The 23,531-nt window shown below is 37.7% G+C and overlaps 2 protein-coding genes and 1 long non-coding RNA gene across 14 annotated transcripts in view; 2 read left to right on the top strand and 1 right to left on the bottom strand.

Annotated features, from left to right (window-relative positions):
* The first annotated feature begins 74 nt into the window (after nt 1–74).
* On the top strand, nt 75–6,776 carry LOC124423686. The gene is made up of 2 exons (XR_006942134.1): nt 75–4,706; nt 5,014–6,776. It is a non-coding gene; the product is annotated as an uncharacterized LOC124423686 (long non-coding RNA).
* LOC124423683 lies at nt 6,567–8,102 on the bottom strand. 4 transcript variants are annotated; one of them, XM_046961725.1, is made up of 6 exons: nt 7,854–8,102; nt 7,475–7,568; nt 7,301–7,400; nt 7,046–7,233; nt 6,934–6,984; nt 6,567–6,849 (listed from the first exon to the last, which is right to left on the bottom strand). In XM_046961725.1, the coding sequence occupies exons 2-6, from the start codon at nt 7,559–7,561 to the stop codon at nt 6,766–6,768; spliced, it is 510 nt and encodes a 169-aa protein (XP_046817681.1). In that variant the 5' UTR covers nt 7,562–7,568; nt 7,854–8,102; the 3' UTR covers nt 6,567–6,765. The 4 variants fall into 4 exon arrangements, with proteins under 4 accessions (XP_046817681.1, XP_046817682.1, XP_046817680.1 ...); XM_046961726.1 differs by lacking the exon at nt 7,854–8,102 and adding an exon at nt 7,655–7,727; XM_046961724.1 differs by lacking the exon at nt 7,854–8,102 and having other exon boundaries at nt 7,475–7,647.
* Nucleotides 8,103–8,336: 234 nt separating this feature from the next.
* Nucleotides 8,337–23,531, top strand: part of LOC124423673 — a 28,288-nt gene continuing 13,093 nt past the window's right edge. For 2 of the 9 annotated variants that reach the window (XM_046961694.1, XM_046961693.1), the window contains exons 1-6: nt 8,352–10,860; nt 16,603–16,783; nt 18,338–19,171; nt 20,282–20,518; nt 20,604–21,144; nt 22,592–23,008. In XM_046961694.1, coding sequence (XP_046817650.1) covers nt 16,622–16,783; nt 18,338–19,171; nt 20,282–20,518; nt 20,604–21,144; nt 22,592–23,008 — 2,191 coding nt within the window. In that variant the 5' untranslated portion in view covers nt 8,352–10,860; nt 16,603–16,621. Of the gene's footprint in view, nt 10,861–13,476; nt 13,849–14,165; nt 14,231–16,586; nt 16,784–18,337; nt 19,172–20,281; nt 20,519–20,603; nt 21,145–22,591; nt 23,009–23,531 lie in introns of those variants that run through there. The other 7 variants (XM_046961689.1, XM_046961692.1, XM_046961695.1 and 4 more) reach the window with 7 other exon arrangements.

The following is a 23,531-nucleotide window of genomic DNA, read 5'->3' as shown; positions in this document are numbered from 1 at the left end:
CGTCTATATATATACTTTTTTCTTTTTTTTCTATCTTAACGAGGATTATTCCCAAATTACTTTCTTTTTTTTTCTTTTTCTTTTTTTTCCAAAACGCATTATGTAATCAATAATAAAACATAATTACAAAAATATCCGCCTGCATTGACCGTGACATGATATCAACCAGACCGATCGGATTCGTCCTTGGTTATTCATCGTATTACGTTCTTAGCTGCATGTGGAATTAAACGAGCGGCAAGTAACTCAATGGCTCTTTCGTAACTGCGAAATTGGATAACTTCGACCTATATACAGGTAGAAAGGACTAAATCGATATAATACCTTGGCTTGTTTAACTCTTCGAATGAAACGAGGTACAAAGAAAAAAAAAGAGCAAAAATCTATAATCGAGCTTGCTTGCTTGCTTGTTTTAACGAAGTAATGAAACGAAGAAACGAAATCAGGAAGATATTATTATATATTGATATAGAAATTCGAAATTAAGGCCATGCTGATCTTTTTCTCTTTATAGAAAAAAAAGGAAAGAGAGAAAGATATAAAAAAAAGAGAAAGAAAGAGAGAAAAGACTAACTCTACGTGATATCTAACGGTACAATATAAAGTATATATACGTCGCGGTAACGTGACAGGAGATTCAATAAGGATACGATATGCCCAACGACGTCCAATAACTCAGGCTCTCGTTACAATGCGATCCTAACAATTACAAATAACCCTCGCATTGGCGTTCGCACGGTCGTTGATCGACGACGATATCCTCGTCTTCGAATCGCTTAGTCGTTTACAAAGGGTCCTTCCTGGTAGATAATCGTTTCGTGGAAGTCGTTCGCGTCCTGGAGCTCGTTGGCAGCTGAACAACTTTGACTCTTTTGATCGAAGATAGAAAGAAAAAAGAGAAAGAGAGAACGAAAGAAAAAAAGAAAGAGAGAGAGAGAAAGAGAGGATATAATAATAATATAATAAAAAACCCCTCCCCGAAAAAAAGAAAGGGAAAAAAACTTAATACAGTATATCGAAGACGTAATGACTGTAAGCGAACAACGTCGACGTCGAATATGACGACGACGACGACGAAATGGCGAACGAATCGAAAAACGATCGAGCAGGCACGTAATGGGCCATCGGCTCCGTATTTTTCGTCGATTATAACCCAATCAACGAGCCAAGCCGCGAAAGTAGTGGTGGATGAGGGCTAATATGGAGCCGGATTGCAGCTGGCCGTACCGTTTGCGCAATGCAGGATGCACTAATATGGTTTCGCGAGCTTCGATAGAAAGCAAGATACATACGTTATGAGCCCGTCGTCGCTTGTTTTGCATACGCGTTGTGTGCGCGCTGAGAGCAAAAATCTTTCGTTCTTATATTATGTGAAAAGAGAGAGAGAGAGAGAGAGAGAGAAAGAGAGAATGAGTTTCGGGTCAACGGGCGTAGTTCTTTTCACTCAACTTTTTTCTTTTCTTTTTTCCGATATTAAACTCCTGCAGAATCCGTTAAATCTCGATGTGAAGTTATATAAAGCATTCAAGATTAATGCTTAATTATCGAATTTAAAAATCGAACAAGTAAATATATTGAATTGTACCGAAAACACATTTCGATTGTTTTAAATGATACGCATGATTCGAAATGAACCCCGATAAATTTATTTATTACAAAAAAAGAAGAGAAAAAAAAAGAAATTATAGACTTGATTATATGGCTTTCGATATACGCATGTTTATGCTTTTTTTCTTTTAATAATAGTATCGTTATACATCTAACGTAAATACTGATACATTTTGATACATATCAATCAGTAATCATGTATAAACAGTAGATGCGAATTTTCCTGAAAACCCTCTTACATTCTCTTTCTAAACCCTTTCTTCTTATATTTACCAAAAAGTTATATTAAACAATTAAACAAAGTTATATAAATATAAATGCAACTATAGTTATTAACTCAAAAGAGTACTCTCCGTGATATTGGTCTTAGAACATTGTACCACGATTTATTTCATTCTACCGATTCATTTGCGCAGAAAACGTTTTGAAGGACGAAAAATGAATTTCCATTAGAGGACATAGAAGTGAGAGTTAGTCCTCTCCGTGTAATTACACCTGTCGCGTGAGATGCTGAGAGAAAAGGTCATCGATGTTGCGACAAAGTGACAAAGGGAAACGTTGACGACGACGACGACTACAACGACGACAATGATGGCATCTGCCTTCCTTGGACGCTTTCGTTCAAGTCAACGGCCCTAAACTACAGGCGGAAGGGGCGGAAACGTCGAGCTGCACATAAATAAGTGCCTGGAAACCACAATGCCTTCTCAGAGACGTCGCGTGTGGGCAGACGAAGCGGTATGGACGCCTTTCTCTCTCTCTCTCTCTCTCTCTCTCTCTCTCTCTCTCTCTCTCTCTCTCTCTCTCTCTCTCTCTCTCTCTCTTTCTTTCTCTTTCTCTCATCTTCGACCTGAAAATCAATGTGAAACAATTTGACCGAAGACCTTTCACGTGACATATCGTAAATCTCTGGTACATCGAAGGAATTATTTTTACCGGTGCCTCTTCTCTCACAACGTGATCTACGCTTAGACTCATATTCAAAAATAAGAGACAAACTAGAAAAGATATGTATAGGTAGATATATACGTATGTATGTATAGGTATGTATATATTTATGTATGTGTATATATGTATATATAATATGAAAGAAAAAAAGGAAGATGATCATAGTTCCATCAACTAAATTGAGTCGTAATCTCGATCGATTGTATGTTTGAAACTTTCATCGATAGTATTATACTATACTACTATTATTATTACTACGTAAATGTTCTTGACGCTCGTTAAGCTGGTTTCTTGACTTATGATTATTCCTGGTGAAAAGCGAATAATCAGGAAAAGTATTAATGAAAGAGAATCGTTAAGAAATAAAAGAGGAGAAGACAGAGAGAGAGAGAGAGAGAGAAAGAGAGAGAGAGAGAGAGAGAGAGAGAGAGAGAAATGTATGGAGTAAGACGAAAAAAATAAAGTGTAATGGGTTCTAGTATAGAATTTGAATTAATAATACTCTCTCTTTCTTTCTTGGTTTTTTATCTCTATTTTCTATCAAACTCGAATATTATGCTCAAACGTATAAAAGCTAGCTCAATGTCGTCTTAACGCGCGTGCCACGTTGAATACCGGTATTCCAAGACGATTATTCCCTGCGAATGTACTCGAAACGACGTAAACGCTCTCGCTCTCACTTAAGAGAAACGCAGTGTATATCGTTCGATGATTACACGATCATCGAATTACAGAGTTATGGAAGTAAGAGGCAAAACGATTATAAGATTGACGATTGTAATGGAATTTCTCGGATGAGACTCGTTACGGACAAAACTTATTTCTTTCGTGGAAATGACATTAACTCTTACTTCCCGTATCCTTTAGTTAACAGCATACTACATTAGAAGAAATCCTTGGAAATCGTTTTGTGGTGAAATCGCAACGCATATCATGTTACATGACGACTGATTTCTTAGAAGACCGAGAGAGATAAATCGAACGTACGATACACCGAATTTTCAATGTTTCTTTTTCTTTAAATCGTATTACTATTAGCTATACGAGAAATTTAATTGAGACGATGTTAACCTTCGAACGTTCGCTATAGAACTGAGATATCGTTTATCTTCGGTAAAAGAGACGAATAAACACTACGTGCTCCATACGTACTCACAGATTTAAAAAAAAAAAAAAAAAACAATCAATCGTATTTATCTATTGGCTTCAATGATTTCCAAACTACAATGAATGTCAATATCATTGTTAATCTTGAGATACATTATTTTGAAATAAATAAGTACGTAAATTTTATTTTAAAATTTGTTTGTTTGCAAAAGTAACGATAATATGCCTTTTAAAAAGTTATTGCTAATTGTGAAAACTATTGTTTACAAAGTAGTAATAATGTCTTTTTAATAGAATTTGAAAACATCTTAGAGTTTACAATTTTTCCAAATATGTAAGTGTACATACATCTCAACAATTACGTTAATAAACGACAAATTTCTCTTCTTATTTCTACCATAAAAGTCAAACCTCTTTCTAGAAAGCTATGTTACAGAAGCGTGATCGTTGGGGCAATGCTTGCTATCGTTGAGGCAAGAACGCTTCATTCATACTTTTACGGGCCATTTACGGTCGCTTTACGTCGGCGTATCGGTCTTATCAGCACTTCTGTACCGCCTACGATTTTAAATGTGCTTGAACAAAGCTAGAAGTAGAAAATGAAGGAAATATTGTGCACTGCAGGAAGTACTACCTGCTGTGACAAACTCATTGCAAAACTCGTCCTATCAATGAAAATTCAATAACGAACACATCTTTGAAATCGATCGTCCATTGCCACTTTGTTCACAAACGATAAAGTTTTATAAGGACTCCCCTAAACGATTCTTAGTACGCTTTATTTCGATAAATATCATTTACAACTAACATATACATTAACATGTGAAACTAACACTACCTTAAAAAGTGACGGTTGAATGATAACATATGTATGTATGCGTTCGTGCACGCGTGTATATGTATGTACATATATATATATATATATATATATATTATGTATGCATGTATGTAGGAGTAGATGGACGATAACTTAACCTTTTTTACGAAGTAGATAGATCTTCGTATCTCCTTTAGAAACAAACAGAGAGACTACTGCTTCGTCTGTAAGTTAAGAAAAGTTATATTATACCGTATGAATTTGTTGATATTATTAAATTATAAATATTCATCGTTTTATTATTAACGAATTTCCGTGATTATAAAATAAATATAAATGTATATGTATATGTATATGTTATATACGTATAGTATATAATCTTATTGATAATTTTTGTGATTATATTCTAATTACAACTTACTATTGAAAAAGTTAGTAAATATAATGAGATATAAACGAGGATAATTAAAAGTAAAAATATACTATTAATCGAATGAGTCATAGAAAACGATGCGATGGTCTTTTTCAAACAGTCGCAGTAGATATACTACCGACGTGACCTCTGCCAGATGTTCTTCGAAACTCTTCCTTCTTCTTTGGAAAAACTAAAATCCGTTATTTGCCTTTAACCTGAGAAAGCTTATATTTTTATAAAAACAAAATCATTAATATCAAGGATCGACAGACTAAAAGATCAATTGAAAGAAATACTTTACTATTAATCAAGAATAAATTTCATGCGAATGTATCAAAAGATGATGACTTTCGTCATTTTAAGTCAGATACTTCTCGTCCCGCAAATTCTTCGGAGTTTATCGTCTGCTTTTTTACATCTTTCGTGAAACATCGTAAAATCGTGTGGCCGACCCATTAACGTTTTACGACACTGCTACATATGGTAGAGGGTTTCTCCTTTCGATGATTCTTTTCGTGGAATCCTTGTGATATTAACTGAACGAACGTTCGCAATAAAGTATGTCGAACACAAAAAGAAAAAAAATACAATTAATTTTTTTTTCGCTCATTTATCATTCAATGAAGAAGTTTAGAGCTTATTTGATATAATTAATCGACTTTAACGATATTTCCAGAGAAATTATAACCTACATGTTGGGAAGACCCAACGATACTTTATCATTATGCTAGTTAGTTTTTTTAAACTTAAGTACATATATCTTCTCAAAATATATAAACATTTTCATGTTTCAATGTCGAACTTTATACGAGTTCTACGTATATACATAATTAAACACTTTCTTTTCCACTACTTGACGCTTTTATCTCCGCAAATATAGTGATTCGCCTTACGTTCGTTGAAAAACCGTTGGAACGGTCACCAACGTTTAATAACGGTCAGTTTTTGCTACAGCGTTAACACCTTGTGAATATAAATGTACTATGCGCATATCTCGATAAAGGTAACAATTATATCGATATTCGATATTATACGTATTGAACTGTGTACCATGATTTTTATATATTTGTTTTTATATTCGATTATGATTTTTTTTTATTTATTTTATTTCATCATCGTGTAGATTATAATTAAGATAATATAAATCACTACGTATTAGTCACTATAAATCTACATTAATACTGTTCGAACATTATTTATATAATAAAAGATTTTATTTGAAAATAATGAGAAAAAGCGACATGTATATACAACATATGTTACATAGAAATATATATAATAGAAATATAAAATTATGAAAATAAGTAAATAATTATCATATAAATATGTAAATATTCTACTTGTACTAATGTTAGTAACGTTTGTATTTCAAAGCTCATATAAAAAATATAAGAACCTCGTAACTGCACATAAAAGTGCATATTCTTGAATACTTGCACAGAAGTCTTTTTCAATATACACAACAGCTACGTAAAAACTTTATATCATCAAGCTCGTTTATTCTATCAGTTATTATATTGTGCCTTTATATTTCTCTTACAAATCGTACTACTTGTATTAAATATTTGAAATATGGACTTCTTAGACTTCTGCCATTTAAAAAATGTTTAAAATCTTAATCTAATTCTCTTAAAGATCTATTTTCAGATCTATAATATTCGATAGACAACATACTATTATTATTGATGGTTTATTAATCGTTCTTGCACTCTGGCAAGACTTATGAAATAGATCATGAGACAACACCTAAAACTAGACACAAACGAAGTAAAAAAGAACACAACGTAGGTGTAGAGCATTTCAGCTTACTTTGGTGTTGAGTATGTAGTCAAAGGCACTTTTTTACTAATAAATTATTGCAATATACCTATCACGGCCAAAGTAGTTCAATATTAGGCGACTGTAATTCTTCGAATACTTTATACATGGAGTAGACGACTAACCAACAGTAAATCTATATTTGATAAAACATACAGATGTAAATACACAAAAAAAAACTATATTTAATAAATTTTATACCATGATCTGAATTACTTACGTTGTATGACATCCAAAGCCATATACATAGTGTAGCAAATACAGAGTCCAACTATAAAAAGAAGTAATCATAATATGAATGTCTTATCGAAATTAATTATTTCTACACTTACATAAATATAATATCCTCCTAATAGCCATAATCCAAATACTAAGAGGAAAACGCAAATGATAAACCACAGTATTAACCATGGTAGTAGCCATCCTCTTACACCTTCGCGTATTCCATATATCATTAAAGCAGCAGAAATAGTAAGAAGTAGAAAGTAAACAATCAAACAACTTCCTATAACTTGCATCGCTGAAAGTAATAACAATCTTTTTGTTAAACCTTCTTTAATTACATTATATGTATTTTTTAGACTTACATCCTCTAATATCTGCTTCAAAAAGAGGATTGTACAACTGCGTAGAATCTCCACCGTTCATTTGATAGCATATTAAAGTAATAAATATAATGCTCAGTGCCTACAAAATATTAACATTGTCTATCATAAAGGAAATGAATCACTGACTAATTTGCATTCATATTTCATATGTACCATTGTATAAAATGCAATAACTTTGGATCCTGTTTTGACATTATTTGTCCAAATGCACGGAGACCAGCAGGATTGTAAAACTGTCATTTTGATGCTGAAACAAAGACTCTCAAATATATAATATCCCAGCTATCATCCTCGTGTTGATCAACGAAAACACTAATCATTTAACTTCCTAACCTAAACGCAAGCAACGCTCCACCCACTTATACATAAAAGTTGGGCGTCGTCGTATCAGAGTTACCAACTTTTAAACAATAACTGAAGTTATTGTAAACATTACAAAATTGAATATTATGACAGAAGATAACGTTTAAATCAAAATATTCGCGCGCAAATATAATGTATAATTTGAATATAGAAAATCATCAAAACTTACAATGTAAAAGCGCGTGCGACACAGATAACCTCTCTTCTTTAATTGAGAATAAATTTTTTCAGGTCACTTAAACTTGTCGTTTGAAACGCGAAGATTTGATTTGATTTATTCGCATCTCCTTCAAAGAAAATCACAGATAATAATTGAACGATTTCTCAAATGAGGAAATAATTCGAGATATGATATTGAAAGTAATGCACGCGTCAACGAGAGTACTACTAATGGCGTCGTGTCATCGTACCATCTACTCCCCTCCATAAAGTAAGAAGGTCATGACGTCGACCGATTCAGATTGTCTTGCGAATTTTTGTATTTTGGTACGTACAATCCTTTTAATATTTCAATTTATCCCTTCATCGTTATTCGAAGAATAGTCGTGCAAAAAATTAAGCATAAAGCTCGATGTATAATATTTAAATGTGTTCGTCTGTCGTACAGCAACAAAGATCTCATATATGAGCATACAAACCGCTTAAAGCTTCGCATTCGGTGATTAACCTGTAGAAAATGTAGTTCAATAGTTTCGAATTACGCGCCTGCGGTTTCCGCATCGAGTAGCCATTTTGGTGCCGCAAAAGAAAAAAAATCTTTTGAAAATGGATAGATAAAATTTATTCTCGAAGATATTATAACAAACCAAGAATGATATTTCTATATAATTAATGATAAAATCGTATAATAAAAAAAGAAAAGGAAATGATTATCTTAAACGAAATCAACATCAATGTTTAGATCAAAATTATATCATATCGTTTCTTAAACATAGTAAATAAATTTCGCATTTCGTATGAACGATTCAAATTCGAGATGCACTTGGCGCCACGAGAACTATTCAAGGCCATGTATATCATGATCCCACTCTTTTCTATCACGATACACTTTGAGTATACATATTCTCACTCACGCACGTTACGTAGAAAAGAAAGAGAGAGAAAGAAAGAGATGTATCGAATGAAAACTGCTAGCGCTACGAACGGAAGACGATGAAATTAATGTCGTTGTCGTTGAATGGATATCAGGTTATGTATACGATCAGTTCGTAGAAATGTTAATAAGAACGTACGCTAAGCGATAAAAGATTACGCGTATTGAATTTCAATAAAGTTAACGAAAACAACATCGTATTAATTAACAAAATATTAAAAAAAATGATAATAAAATAGATAAGGAAATTATTCGTTAAGAATGATTTTGATGAAAGATCTATCGTGAGAATGATCAATGAATGTCTTAGTTGGAGTTATCCGAAAGATGGTATACTAAGAGATCCCCCTCCAAGTATATTATGTGGGGACCCATCCCTTTGGGTCTCCAGCGCGGTCTCTCTCTCCGGAGAGACGGTTGAAGTTTTCCTCAGTGCCGGTACGTCCGCGTCTCTCGTCTCGCGTCGACACAGTACGTACGACACGGCACGATTCGACTTCGATTCCGCGACTCGGCGATTCTCTTTCTCGACGTCTCGGCTCGGTTCGGTTGCATAGGCGTGCGCCATGGTCTCTTGCGTCCAATCCGGACACCAGCATGAGTACCAGCAACACAAGCAGCACCAGCAGTAACAGCGGAACCAGACTTGTCTCGTGCCCAGCTGGAGTCGAACTCACGAAAAACTCATAGTTCTCTTCTAGTCGCGCGACCCATACGAAAACCTCCGTTTCGCGTACGTTTTCGCGTCTTTATCGTTATCGTTTCCTCCTCCATCTCCTCCACTTTATCTTTATCCACTTATTTCTTCACTTCCCTCTTTCTCTTCCTCTTCCGTCTCTTTTCTTCTTCTTTTTTTTTTTCTTCTTTTCCTCCTCATCGAATCGTTCTTGTGCCAAGAAACCGCGCACCTACTCGAACCTTTATCTCTTTCTCTGCTAAAACAGCACTCTTCTCCTCCTCTTCCTCCTTCTCCTCCTCCTCCACCTTCATCTCCTCCTCCTACATTTCGTAGCCGGTCGAGATAGTCGTTCGAGAGAAGCCAAGAAAATCTCTCGAGGAAAGGACGACGTCCTTTCGTTCTCCCTACGAACGAAATAAGATACCGAGAGAAAGAAAGAGAGAGAAAGAGAGAGAAAGTGTGAGAGGGAGAGGAAAAGAAACAGAAAGAAAGAAAAAAGAAAGAAAGAGTGAGACGGTGAGTTTTGGAACAGCATCATGACCGATCGAGGGTAAGGGGGATCGAGTGGCTCAAGGTCGATAAAAGGATCGAGACGCTGACTTTACTTCGTTTCAAAGACCTCCCCAAGTTCTGCTTTCTCGTGGGTGTATTCTACTTTGAAGAAATCAGACTACAAGAGGTTACTTTTTCTCTGTGAATATTTTTCAAGTGAATCCATTTCGCAATAAATCGTAATCGTGTGAAAAAAGTTTTTTTTATGATAACAAAGAAGATATTCGTAAATGTAATTAATTGCCTGGTATTGTGATCCTTCGAAATGAATCGTTTTGGATCCAACAATTCGAGAGATCGCATTACGTATCATTCGTAACGAGGACGTCGAAACGAAGATACGAAGAAAGAGAGAGAGAGGGAGAGAGAGAGAGAGAGAGAGAGAGAGAGAGAGAGAGAGAGAGAGAGAGAGAGAGAGAGAGAGAGAGAGAGAGAGGAGAAGATAAAAAGAAAAAGAGGTTTCGTTCCGTTGTTATAAGATTTATCTTTGAGAAATCGATCGAGTCGATCTATTATTTATCATATATCAATTCCTCAAATTGTTTAAATACGTTTGCGTATCTTTCATATAGATCATCATTAGAATCGGTCGTGGGAAGAAAATAATATAAAACAAAGAAGAAAAGGAGAAAAAAATAATAAAATGATAAACTTATAAAACGAATTTGAGAAAAGGAAATCTAATCGAAAGAAAATAATAAAAAAAAGAAAAGAAAATAAACAAAAACAAAAAGAAAAAATAAACGAAATACGAACGAAAACCCGAAGACACACGAGTTCGCATGGAAATTAACGTCGTAGGAGTAGGCCTCATTCCTTGGACGAATCCCGCGGAAATTTGTCGCGAAAAAAGTAAGTATAACTTATTCATTTAGGTCTTTATCATTATAATATGTATGACAATAGTAAAGTAAATTTTTTTTCTTAAAGAGAGAACGAACCCATCGAACGTTAGAACTATAGCTATCCCTTTTCTGTTATATCTATCGTTGGTAGTTGTTGGCGATCGGAGAAAGGCGAAATTTGTCCGTGATTCCGACGATCCCGGAAGCTGGATGCGCGCGCGTACTCTCCAAGAGAAAGAGAAAGAAAGAGATAAAGAGATAAAGAAAAAGAGAGAGAGATAAAGAGAAAAAGAGAGAGAGAGATAAAAAAAAAGAATAGACGAAAGGTATTGTGATGGTAAAGGCACAAGTCGAAGACAGGAAAGAGTCCCATCCAACGTGGGCCGTATTAGAACTGAGATTTCTTCTCCTCTTATTTCTTATTCGTCTATTTTCTTCTATTTTCTTCTTCGACGCAACAACCTGCTCTCACTTCCGAGTGAAACAGTATCCTCGATGAATCAAAACTAACCGGAGTCGAAGGAACAGAATCATTACCAGTTATATATATCAGTCCGTTGACGAAGACTCGGCGAACTTTGCTATTACCTCTTGTTAAAACTAGGTCGATATAGATACAAAGTGGCTGCCGAGCGTTCTATAAAGTTCAACTTCGTTGATGGGACTGGAAAATGTCAACTTCGAATGAAGCAAACAATTACGAGAGACTACGCGGCGCATTATCGTTTTATGTAACGCAATGAACGTTGCCTATTTGTCATGGTCCGCTCAATAAATTTCACTAGGCACAGCTAAATTCGAAAATGTCCCTCGTCTTGTTACGTACTTCGTGCGAAAAGAGAATAAAAGTCTGAAGAAGCTGTTCATGATCCTATATTTCTCTCTCTCTCCTCCTCTCTCTCTTCGTCTATTTATCTATCTGTCTCTCTCACCTTTCTTCTTATTTCTCATCCAACGTTTAATTGTGTATTTTGATTGTCAACAAATCGAATGAACATAATCAACATCTATCTATTTATCTTGTTTCTTTTCTTTTTTTAGTTTTCTCTTTATTATATTTTCAAATAAATATTCCATTCTATAATATTTAAGCGTATTTCAATCTTTCACTGAATCGTTTTATTTTTCGATCATTTTATTCCTCATATATTATTAATTACATTTTATTCTTCACATTTGAATACACAAACTTGACAAAATCCACATTTTTGCGTGGAAAGCGATCGAATTTGAAAAGGAAAATAGAAAAATATCTCTTATTAGAAAGAGAGAGAGGGAGAGAGAGAGCAAGAGAGAGTAAGAGAGAGAGAGAGAGAGAGAGAGAAAGAGAAAGAGAGAGAGAGGACAGAGAGAGAGAGAGAGAGAGAGAGGACAGAGAGAGAGAGAGAGAGAGAGAGGACAGAGACGGCGTATAGCGGGTAGTTGGTATAGAACAGACGTATAGCGGGACAGCTGACTACACGAGACGCGTAAAAATGTCTAAATTCGAACTTCTTTATCGGTCCGGCTCTCTAACGGACCGAGCTACCACCGTAATCGCGTAAAGCGATCATTGCGCTCTTAATTAGAGGCGTACCGCTCGCTTGCTCAACGCGATCAACCTTCGAAGAAACTTTCCGAACGTTCGTTGAACGAATTTAGACAGCCAACGATATCTCGTGAGCTTATCGATATGGCCTCGAGCACATTTTTGTTATTTCTTTCTTTTTAAATTTACACGAAAGTGTATCGGTTCGTTATCGTCGACTTTAAATTATCGTTTAAATGTCGTAAATTGAGCATATAAGACTAGAGAAAATAATTATTTCTAATACTCGTATATGCAGTTACAATTTTATCGTACGAGAAAGATCGTTCAAATCGAATGTTTAACGAGTAAAATTTGTGTAATAGTTTTCTTTTTTCTTTTTTGAGGACGTTTGAACAAGAGATTGAAAAAAAAGCAAAAAAAAAAAAATAAAAAATAAGAAAAAAGGAGAAAAAGGAAAAAGATAAACAAAATTGTATCTCTTGTTTCATTTAGAGTCTATATAGACTTGAAATTATAAGTAGTTGTTATTACCGGAAACGTTCGACGTCGCCTTTTACGGATACTTCGAACGTTATTCGAAAGAAGTTCCGACTGTTTCGGGGTCAACGTACTCCTCACACTAAGAGGAACGTATATACATAGATGCTACATTGTCTACGAATGGATTTTCCGTTTCGAAACGTTATGATAAAGTCTTTCGAGAGTCGTATAAGATAACTTGTCTGGAAGGAAGTCTGACGAAAAAAATATAGACTTGAATCTTTAGAATCGGAACATTAGTTGTACTGCAATTTTCTATTACAATTAACTTTCACGATTTCATAGGAGAAGCTGGCGAAGATCAGAGGGATGATTCTGTTTTGTTCTCGGCCTTTGGCTCTCGAAAGATACGACGTATAAATACCCAGCTCGTTGCGCGTTCCTCCTCTTTTCTCTCTTTCTCTCTCTTTTTTTCTCTTTCTCTCTTTCTCTCTTTCTCTCTTTCTCTCTTTCTTTCTCTCTCTCTCTCTTTCTCTCTCTTTCTCTTTTTCTCTCTCTGTCTTTCTTTCTCTCTTGTGTGGCACAGACTCTATTTAGATAATCTTCCGCTTAGCGGGAGCGGCACTCGCCGCGCCGAGGGAGCCTCTTCTTCGTGGAGGCTTTCACCAAGGTGGCATCTTGCTTTCCACCGTTGAGAGAATCAGCTCGTAGCTGAAAATCCTTTCTTTATATCTCTTTCTTTTTCTTTTTCTTTTCTTTATCTCTTCATTTCGAAGGTGTCCCTAAATATTTTTCGACAATTATCGAGAACGTCGCGTCCTTGAAGAAAGAGAAAAAGAAAAAAGAAAGAAAAAAAGAAAGAGAGAGAGAGTTCGCGTCGTGAAAGTCTTTCTCTCGCGAGGAAAGAAACGTGAAAGGAGGAAGGATCTAAAGGATCCATCAATACATGAAGATCTATTCCTAGCGCCTCATCGCCATTTATCGGTAAGAAAATCGCTTTTGTTAATTTACTTTTGATTTTGTTATTATTTACTTATATTTCTTCATTGTAATTATTTTATATTTATAAAAAATCTATTCTATATATAAACATATATATATAAATATATATATGTATACTCTTTTATGTGTAAACTATGTATATATGTTCATATGTTTGCATACAGAAGAGTTAACCGAAGAATTAGAGTCATGAATTCTTTGTTTACGCTTGATTAAACACAAAGAGTATAGTAGTTCGTTCTCGTCGTTATCGTCGTCAAAATGCTTAGTATATCTTCCCCCGTTTTTTCTATCTATAGCCTATCTCTGAGATTGCCAACATCCAGCAAAGATAAAGAAGCATCATCCGTGGAATTCGCCAAGAGTAAGCTTGATCTGGAATACGTGGAATTTGATTATCATTCTGTTACATATAGTTACACACATACGCGTGCACACACGTATATATAAGTATATGCATGCTTTTAATTCACTAGTTCATGGATCTTTTAAGGAATTTCGAGAGAAGAGAATGTTCTTCTCCTATTTATTGGCAACCCAGACGACAAAGTAGTTTATCGTTTAACAAATAAACTTCTACGGCGGATTGCACCCTCATTGTGTATATAGTCTTTGCACTTCGTTGCGATGACAAAGCATCGCGAATGTTTATTGGTTATTTGCATCGCGAATTACCTTTCGTACAAACGCGACTAATGGAATATAAGTACTTGCGGTGTTTGTCACGATCGCGTTGAAAAAGTACCTCTCTTCAAAAGTACCTTCTTTATCTTCAAGTTTTGCCGAGAAGTAGTCATAACAATGTTCATGCAACCTGTTCGTTGTCAATTAACGCGTGAAACCAGCTTATTCTTATTATTTTTTTTTTTATTTTTTTCTCTTCATTTCTCTTTCTCTCTTTTTTCTTTATTATCGCTAAAAAGAATCGAGTGAATTCCTTTCAGTATAAATATGTATCCACGTCTCGCAAAAGTTATGTAAAACATTGTAAACGTATGTGAAGCGTGTACCTGTCTGGATCAAAGTAAAAAAGTGCATTCCAATTTTGTCGAACAAGAAGCACGACATTCCAATGGTACACTCGTCGCGTCGCGAATGTTCTGAATTTAATTAATTTCGGTCTGTTCGAATGTGGCTCGTGCCGACGTGATGCCGATGACTAGAGATTCTTGAGTGAGTCCATGGAATTCGCAGATCTTATTTTTTCGGTTTTCTCTTAACTTCGAATGAAAGTACGAATAAGAGAGAGAGAGAGAGAGAGAGAGAGAGAGAGAGAGAGAGAGAGAGGAGAGAGAGAGAGAGAGGGAGGGAGAGAGAGAAAGAGAGAGAGAGAGAGAGAGACAGAGAGATAGGAAAAAAAGGGGAAATGAACGAAGATATCTTCGAAATGGTCTACTACCTACGATCAAATTTTCTCATTTTCGTTATTTTTGATACAATCCTGGCAAAGCTTCAATTCGTGCTTCGGTCAATTGAATTTGGGACTTTGAAAAAGATATCTCCCCGAGGAGAAATTGACTTTGGAAAATTATTTTAACTCGTGCACGATTCTCTTGTATTTTCGGTTATTCGATATTATCGAATTATTCTTCTTCTCCTCCTCTCTCTTCCTTTTCTTCACATTCCTTTAAAAATAATGACGTAAGTTTTACGCAAGCTATAGTGATCAAATATTAAATAATTTTACGTATACACACATAAGCCAAGAAACAGGCACGGTAGGTGCGATTCTTATCATATATAGCGTGGCAGTTATCGTTCGTCGATTTCATTAATTCAATTTCGATTATGAGTTATATACATTAAATCGCGTGCGTTACCACTATACTTAGGTACATGTTATTTTTAACACGATAACACGCACTTCCGGAATAACGATACATATCATTATCGAGAGACGGCGTCGCGTGTTTCTTGCGAACATATTTGGAACATGTCTTCTTCTGCTTGTGCTTCAGATATTTAATTTTTTTACTTTTTTTACGACTCCACGATCTCGAGATCGTAATGTGGCTTCTCTTTGAATAGTTATATGATAGAAGAATCCAATAACTTATACATTAAACATGTTTACGAAGTTTGATAATTTCGAAAAAGAAAAGAAAATGTGACAAAAGATGAAAGAAAAGATGAGACACGAGAATAGTCGAATTCTTTTGAAGAAAATAATTTCCTATTAAATATTCGACGTTATTAGACGATTCGTTATGATATAATCCAACGATCTATTCGCGAACTATTAATAATATAAAATATACGTAAAAATATGAAAATCAAACGACGAGGGAAATATAATTCTCCTATCGATCAGTCATTCTTACGGAATAAGAATTTATAATAAGAAAATAAATAAAAAAGGAAAGAAACGAAAAAAGATTCTTTGAGGATATAGAAAATTTGTTAAAGAAGTCGTGAATTACGGTCGTGTATATCGGTATAAAACGATCAAGTAGTCACGAAGAAGGCCGAGCACGCACTATCACGCACGCGTGCGTGCGAGTAGCTGCGTGAATTATTGCGAACGTTCGCGCATTCCCCCCGTTCTAAGTAGTCCGATTTGATTTATTTATTCTTGTCACGCCCTACACACGAGTTTCATTAAGGAAGTATTATAGATCATTTGAAATCTTTCGTGAAACGCAAATAAATTTGATTTTAAAATTGAATTTTACTGTCGTTTGTCCGTCATCTAGATCGTCGATTGTTTAAATCAACGCCACGTCGAATATATTTCAGGGTGAGGGAAGGATGAAGAATGCCCCGCGTCGGCGGAGACGGGGGTGGCGGGAACGAGAAGACAGGAGCCAGTGGCTTTGGAGGATGGTTGGGAGGAGCTGCGAGAGCTGTGACCGGAGGAGGCGTCGCTGGTGGATACGTCGTACTGGGTGGCACCAGATATGGTCTGAGACTCTCACAGGTATATATACATCATAATGATCGTTATAATACGTAAATAGAAAATATAAATAAACCTGACTAAGATTGTTGATATTATTGATGTGTAGATACGATCCAATCATAAAAGTTGTAATCGTAACTCTCGTTTTTATGTTCGAAGGAAGAGAATAATTTTACGAATACATACGATGATAGTTTTATTATGTTACTTTTCGACTGAATACAGTTACGATGTTGTCGTTAAAAAAAAAAAGAAAGAAAAAAAACGTGGGAGATAAGATTTTTCTAAAATAAACAAAAATGGTCTTGAAACATTATTCGACTTTGTTGTAGTCATAAAATATGTATCATTGTTTGTATTCTCATGATATCAATTAAATGTTTCAAAGAGCAGAATATCTACTCACGAATTATTACATAAGGCATTAGGTGTAGAACTTGTTCGATAAAAACCAAATTTAGATCGGAAAACGATTCGCTCTCTTTTTCTTCTTCGTTATTTTCCTTTTTCTTTTTTATTCTTTTCTTTCCGTTACCTCCATACAAATTATCGTAATAACCTTCCGCTCGGTCGCAATGACCTTCGCTAAGTGACCACGGCAAAGGATTCGTTCGGCAACGAAGAAAACGAACACGCCAAAGATCCTAAACTTAGAATCGATCGCGTAAATAGAATCCGACCAGTCAGTGACTCGATCTTGAACCGCCTCTCCTTTCTTCTCTCTCTTTCTCTCTCTGTCTGTCTGTCTCTCTCTTTCTCTCTCTCTCTCTCTCTCTGTCTCTCTCTGTCTCTCTCTCTCTCTCTTTCTATCCTCTTTCTGTCATTCTACTTGCACCGTTTCCTATCCACGTTCATCCGGAATAATATTCACTTGACGTCATAGGTATAACGTCGACGCGAATCTCTCGCCGCGTGCACGCGACAAGTTTCTCTGCCAAGTCCTTCGATCCTGACAAATCATCGGGCATGAGACGATATAGCCGAACACGTCGGAAGAGCTAGCTGACAATTTTCGTTGGAATTCTTCGTTCGTGGAAGATCGACTGCCAAGTAGTTGACGTTTTTGTCGTTCGTCGACGATTAAAAGAATTTCATCGATTTGTTTAAAAAAGAAAAAAAAAGAGAAAGAGAGAGAGAGAGAGACTCATCATTGCGAAAGATTTATAGCTCATAAATCGTTTTACCGTGCTCGTTTCTTCGTTCCTTCTCTTTATTCTTTATAACTTTAATTATAGAAAAACGAATAGCAAGCGTGTTTTTCTAACAAACCGCGAGAGATACCGAAGAACGCTGAGCGCATAGAACACTAACGTAAGAGAGGATCCATTTCGGAGTAGTATATCAAGAACACATTCGTGGGAAGAAATGGCGTCGACTTACTGACGTCGTAACGACGCCATTGTTTAATAGTATATCTTATTCTTTTACCACGAATAATATTTTTCTATGATACTCTATATATGATATCGATAAGGATAAGATGCCTTCGAGAATAGAAAAAAAAGAAAAGAAAAAAATAAAAATAAAGAGTATAGAATATAAGAGAAGATTGTACGTTCTTTTGGGTTTTAGGAAAGTCTACCACCCGCGAGCTCGAGGGAGGAATCAGCGGAGAGAAGACGGAAGAGAAATTCGCGAGAAAGCGAGTCGAGAGAACGGCTGACGGAGAAATTGGCGGAAAAGTCGTCGATCGATCTGGCGTCGAGTATAGTCGAGTGTTGTTGCATCGGTCCACGTTCTCGGTTGCCTCTGCCGAGGATCCCAACGACGACGACTACGGTGACGGCGGCAGCGACGTCGCTGCCGCCGTCGTCTTCGTCTTCATCGGTAGCAATGGCATCGACGGTTGGCAGCATTGTAGGAGTCGGAGGTGGAGGTGGAAATGGAGGAGAAAGAGACGTTGACGGAGTTTTGCCGCCTCCTCCACCACCTCTACCACCTTCACCAGCAACGGTAGTAGTAGCGGCGGCACAAGCACAGCCATCATCTTCGTCGTCTTCGTCTCTTCCTCCCACGTTTTCGAAGAGTCGTGCCACTACTGCTGGCGTGGAACAGCCGGTGGATGCGAAGCTGGCGGCTGCTCGGCCGACGCCAAACTCTAATAATAACCGCGGGATGCTGCAAAGTACCACGGTGGGGAACGAGCAGCACCACCGCCAACAGCAGCACCAGCACCAGCAGCAGCACAATCAACACCACCAGCCACAATCATCCGCGATCCCATCGCCGTTGCAGCCGGTATCTTCCGTCTCTACTTCTTCTTCTTCTTCTTCTTCCTCCTCGACGTCTTCGTCGTTGCACCCGTCGTTCGACTCCTCCTCTTCGCCGAGCCTCCAAACGCAACATTCGGTTTCCGTGCCGCGTCAGCTCGCACAGTGGACCAAGCATCAGACCCTCAAGCTCCAGGTACAACTTGTGTCTCCTTGTATCCCGTATCCTTAGCCTTACCTATTACTCCCCTTACTTCGCATAACGCGATAATATACTTTCGAGAAATATTCAAGCTATTTCACGATAAGAAACGACCGGCCTTGTGATAACGGCTCTCAACGAAACAAAGGTGGAGTGCTTCCGGGTAGGAAAATATCGCGTCAGAAGCCTCGAGGTAGGTTTCCTTAGAACGGTGTCGAGGATCGTACGATTCCGACGCGGGTACACGTAACCTTGACAGGTATATTTATCTCTTGCTCTCTTGGTCGACGATACGCACGATTAAGAGATCGCTACTGCGCTCGTATCGCGTTTCTTCCAACTTCTCGCTTCTTTTTCTTGCGTTCTTACTCTCTCTCTCTCTCTCTCTCTCTCTCTCTCTCTCTCTCTCTCTCTCTCTCTCTCTCTCTCTCTCTCTCTCTCTCTCTCTCTCTCTCTTTCTCTTTCTCTATCTCTTTCTCTTTCTCTTCTTTTAACGATCGATTCGCTCAAACTTCCCAAAGTTAAAAGGGAATATTAGTAAAGTGTCCGAAGCCCTAGGGCTTAGTGAAAACGCTTAAGAGCTGGTAGGTAGATGCCTAGTCGAAGAACGATATTCTATTTTCGTCGGCGTCCGTCTTTTCTCTTCGCAGCGGGCGCACGAGGCTGCGTTGTATTTGCCCACGGGCCGCGCGAGTGCAGGATTTGATGGAAAGAGAAAGAGGGAGAGAGAGAGAGAAAGAGAGAGAGAAAAAAAAACAAAATGGTGGAAAGAAGCAATGGATCGAACGTAGATTCTGGCAGAGTCCGTTTTCTTCGCGGTACGATTTTCCTGGCGAGAAAGAAACTATAACTCTTTTCTCTTCTTCTTCTTCTTCATCATCTTCTTCTCCTTCTATTGGTCGTTCTTTCGAAACGATCCAGATGTAACTTGTCGTCGGTTAGACAAGTTCTTTCTAAAGTAGTCGTACTCACAGAAGAATCTATGCTGTTACCGTTTCTTTTTTTAACATCGCTGTTGAAATTTGTTTGCGCTTGCGTTAAATCTCGTGATAATTCTCGTAAATACATTTTCTTTTCTTTATTTCTCTTTACCTCGTTATATAGGAACCAGCGGTGATAGCGGTGGACCGATTGCACAGATTCCGCTGGAGCGGGGGTGGAGGAGGAAGCGGAAAAAAATCCTCTTCCGCCCCCCGCAGCGAAAAGGCCGAGCGTCTTCGCGAACTTACGGAAAAACTTAAGGGACCAGCACCTGTCCCACCTCCTAGACGACCTTCCCGTACTCAAGCTTCCTCTCCTCCACCGGGAGGATGTCAGCCATCTTTTCAATCTCATCAACAGGTAAAACATCTTCTAACGAACGTAATATTTTTTAATATGATTGCTGGAAAATATGTAATGTATTTTTAAATTTGAACATTTATAGTCGGCTCAAAGTTGCGGTCGATATGATAATCGTGGGATCTATAGAAATCATGAAACCGGGCTTCAAAATCAACAACAGCATCCAAGGAGTATTGTTAGAAGTGAAAGCGTTGGCGAGGAACGTCTCACTGGTACAGATTCGATGGTCACCGGTAACGAGAGCTGTCGAAAACAACAGCTCGTTCATGACACTTCGAAAAAGTCCTCGAAGTCGGGCAAGGTGACGGAGAAGAATAGTGGTGACGTTGGTGACGTTAAAAATGACGCGAATCTCGTCATCGGTGTCTCCGTCGAGGACGCGCCGACAACAAAACAACACTTGAGACAATACAGTGATTCAGTGGTAGATAGTGCTACGAGCGTGGACGATCTGTGCGATACCTTGAACGTGTCTTCTGCTGGTACTGGTGGCAACAACAATAATGAGGCCGAAGCCAGGGATGCGGTCAGCAGGTTGGAGTCTCGGGGACCATTGTTAACTCTTCAAAGAGCTGGTGCTCCACTCAGAAGTGCGTCCTTCGGTCAGGTGGATTTCAATCAAGGTAATTTTATAAGATGGAAAAAAAGGAATGGGAAAGGAGAGAGAAAGGAAAATCCGTCGTAAGTTCATTCGTATTGTGTGACACATCAGATTTATTTTCGGTAGCCTTCGTAATCCTTCGTTAATGAATCCGGAAGCCAAATAACGACGCTGGCCGAATCCGGAGTATTACGTTTCAACCCTGAACTACATACCAACGTGCTTTGACTTTCATAATATAGTCGAGACTGTAAATAGGAAACATTTTGAGATGCGATACGTACGCAGAGAGAAAGAGAGAGAGAGAGAGAGAGAGAGAGAGAGAGAAAGAGAGAAAGAGAGAGAGAGAAAGAGAAAGAGAAAGAGAGAGAGAGAGAGAGAGAAAGAGAGAGAGAGAGAGAAAGAAAGAATGAACGAGAACGTACCTAAACATTATAGAAAAATCTTATACAATATTCCTATTCATTAATCAGCAATAGTTCTACGAAAGAGAATCAAAAATAGTTATACGAAATTATGTAATATCTCATATATTGCAATTTTGTCATCATACGGATAAGTTCTTTTCTCCGAAAATGAACGCGGCGTTGTATCTTCCGTTTATTAGTGAAAAGAAAGAGAGACGATTTAGCAAAGAGTAACAAGGTCGAACTTCGTTCTTCGTCATGTTGATGTGTCGTAAGACCGAAACGTCTTATTTAATAGTATAAGAGAATAAGAGAGAAAAAGAGGGAAGGAGGAAGATAGACAACTTACACGTTCGAAAGGTGGCTGATGAACGAAACTGGGTATTTACTGAAACATTATCTTTACGATTTCCTCGCGCATTCATATTTGGGTTCTCACTCTCACTCTCTCTCTCTCACTCTCTCTCTCTCTCTCTCTCTCTCTCTCTCTTTCTTTCTCTCTCTCTCTTTCTCTTTCTCTCTCTCTCTCTTTCTCTCTCTCCCCCTCTCCCCCTCTATAACACCTTCTTTTCGGCCTTCTTCTACTCCTCCATTAACCGACCAAAAGATTAACCGAATGTTTCTATTCTCCATCGTGCTTTCGTTCTCTCATTCCTCTCTACGTTCGTTATTATTGGAACGGGCCGCCTCCTCGTCCTGCTGCTCTGCCAAGCTTACGTGACACTCGAGGAGATAATTAGGACTTCTCTCTCTTTCTCTACACTCTCTCCTCTCTCTTTCTCTATTACACGATCTTAACCGACCGAAAGACGTCGATGTATGAGCACTCGAGTTATTATTAAAAACGTTCGCGCGTAATTTGTTTCTGGAGTACGTCAATGTACAATGATTAATGTTGGTCAACACGTCGTTGCGAAATCTATTAGAATCGTCTCGGTGGCAGATAGAGTTAAACCGATTCCAACATTTACGAAAGTTCTTAAGAACTTATGTGATTGTCTAGAAAGGAATTGGTTTAATCGAAAAGGGAAAGGGAAGAACACGTTTCATTAATCATTACAGGGAATCGTCAAAAAACTCAGCCGGTGGCAACGAGTGCTCGCACGGAAAACAAAGATGTCCGTGCCAGTACTTTGCCTCGTCGACGAGGAGATGCGATACCAGGCGTCTCAACGTCTCAAAACAGCCCGAATCGGCAAAGTCCAAGGACGTCGACGCCGAGCGTCGATAGTGCTGTTGGTTCGGCCGAAGGACTCGGTGTACCTCACCAAAGCAATCTCGAAGAAATCCGACCTAGAAGTGATGGTTCTGACAGTTTGGCAACATCCAGTGCTCTTACCAGCCCGGAACCACCGGTACCGGAAATTCATGAGCAACAGCCGAGGTTGGAAACGGATGCTTCACCGACTGAGGTGATACCTTCAGAACCGATTTATCAAGTCGTCGATAGCACTCCGATCGATGAGATCGTTCAAAAAGGTTAAATTTTTTACATCTTGAAATATCTAACGATGAAATGTATGATGTAACGATGATCGAACGTAAGAAGTTTAACGATTAAGAATGAGTTTATTGAGATAGAGATATCATGGAAGGCTGAGACGTCTAAATATTTTCAAGAAGTCGTTCGATAGAAAGGTGCAAGCGAATTCTTACCGGCATCGTTATTTTATGTAGCACTATTTTCAGAACTGCGGGTGCCAGAATCGAAATAGAAATTCGAGCGTCATCGAGTTATAGCCATCTTCATTGATGACTTCACGCGCGTTCGTTCATTCGCGTCTGCAGATTGCTATTCACAATAAACAATGACCATAGCCGAGACTAGTGATGGTTTTACCACCGCTCATAGTAGTCCATCTTCAACGTGCGCTCTTCCGTTTGAGCAACTTGCGGGAAATGATACTTGTTCGTTTAATGCATACCTACGTTAACTTCTCTTCCGTTTCTCGCTATGATTTGAATGCATTCTGCGACTAACTTAGACATTTAGAGGAATTTA

The sequence above is a fragment of the Vespa crabro genome, chromosome 4, assembly GCF_910589235.1.
Source record: "Vespa crabro chromosome 4, iyVesCrab1.2, whole genome shotgun sequence".
Lineage (NCBI taxonomy): Eukaryota > Metazoa > Arthropoda > Insecta > Hymenoptera > Vespidae > Vespa > Vespa crabro.
The sequence above is the reverse complement of the archived record's forward strand: the minus strand, read 5'-3'. Positions and strand labels throughout refer to the sequence as shown.

Bases quoted from the DNA above. Each gene is read 5' to 3' on its own strand.
- LOC124423683 (XM_046961725.1), bottom strand. From the start codon at position 7,561: ATGACAGTTTTACAATCCTGCTGGTCTCCGTGCATTTGGACAAATAAT. The intron at 7,234-7,300 runs GTAAGTCTAAAA...TATTACTTTCAG, and splicing joins TGAAGCAGATATTAGAGGAT to CGATGCAAGTTATAGGAAGT. The intron at 6,985-7,045 runs GTAAGTGTAGAA...TTCTTTTTATAG, and splicing joins TAGGAGGATATTATATTTAT to TTGGACTCTGTATTTGCTAC.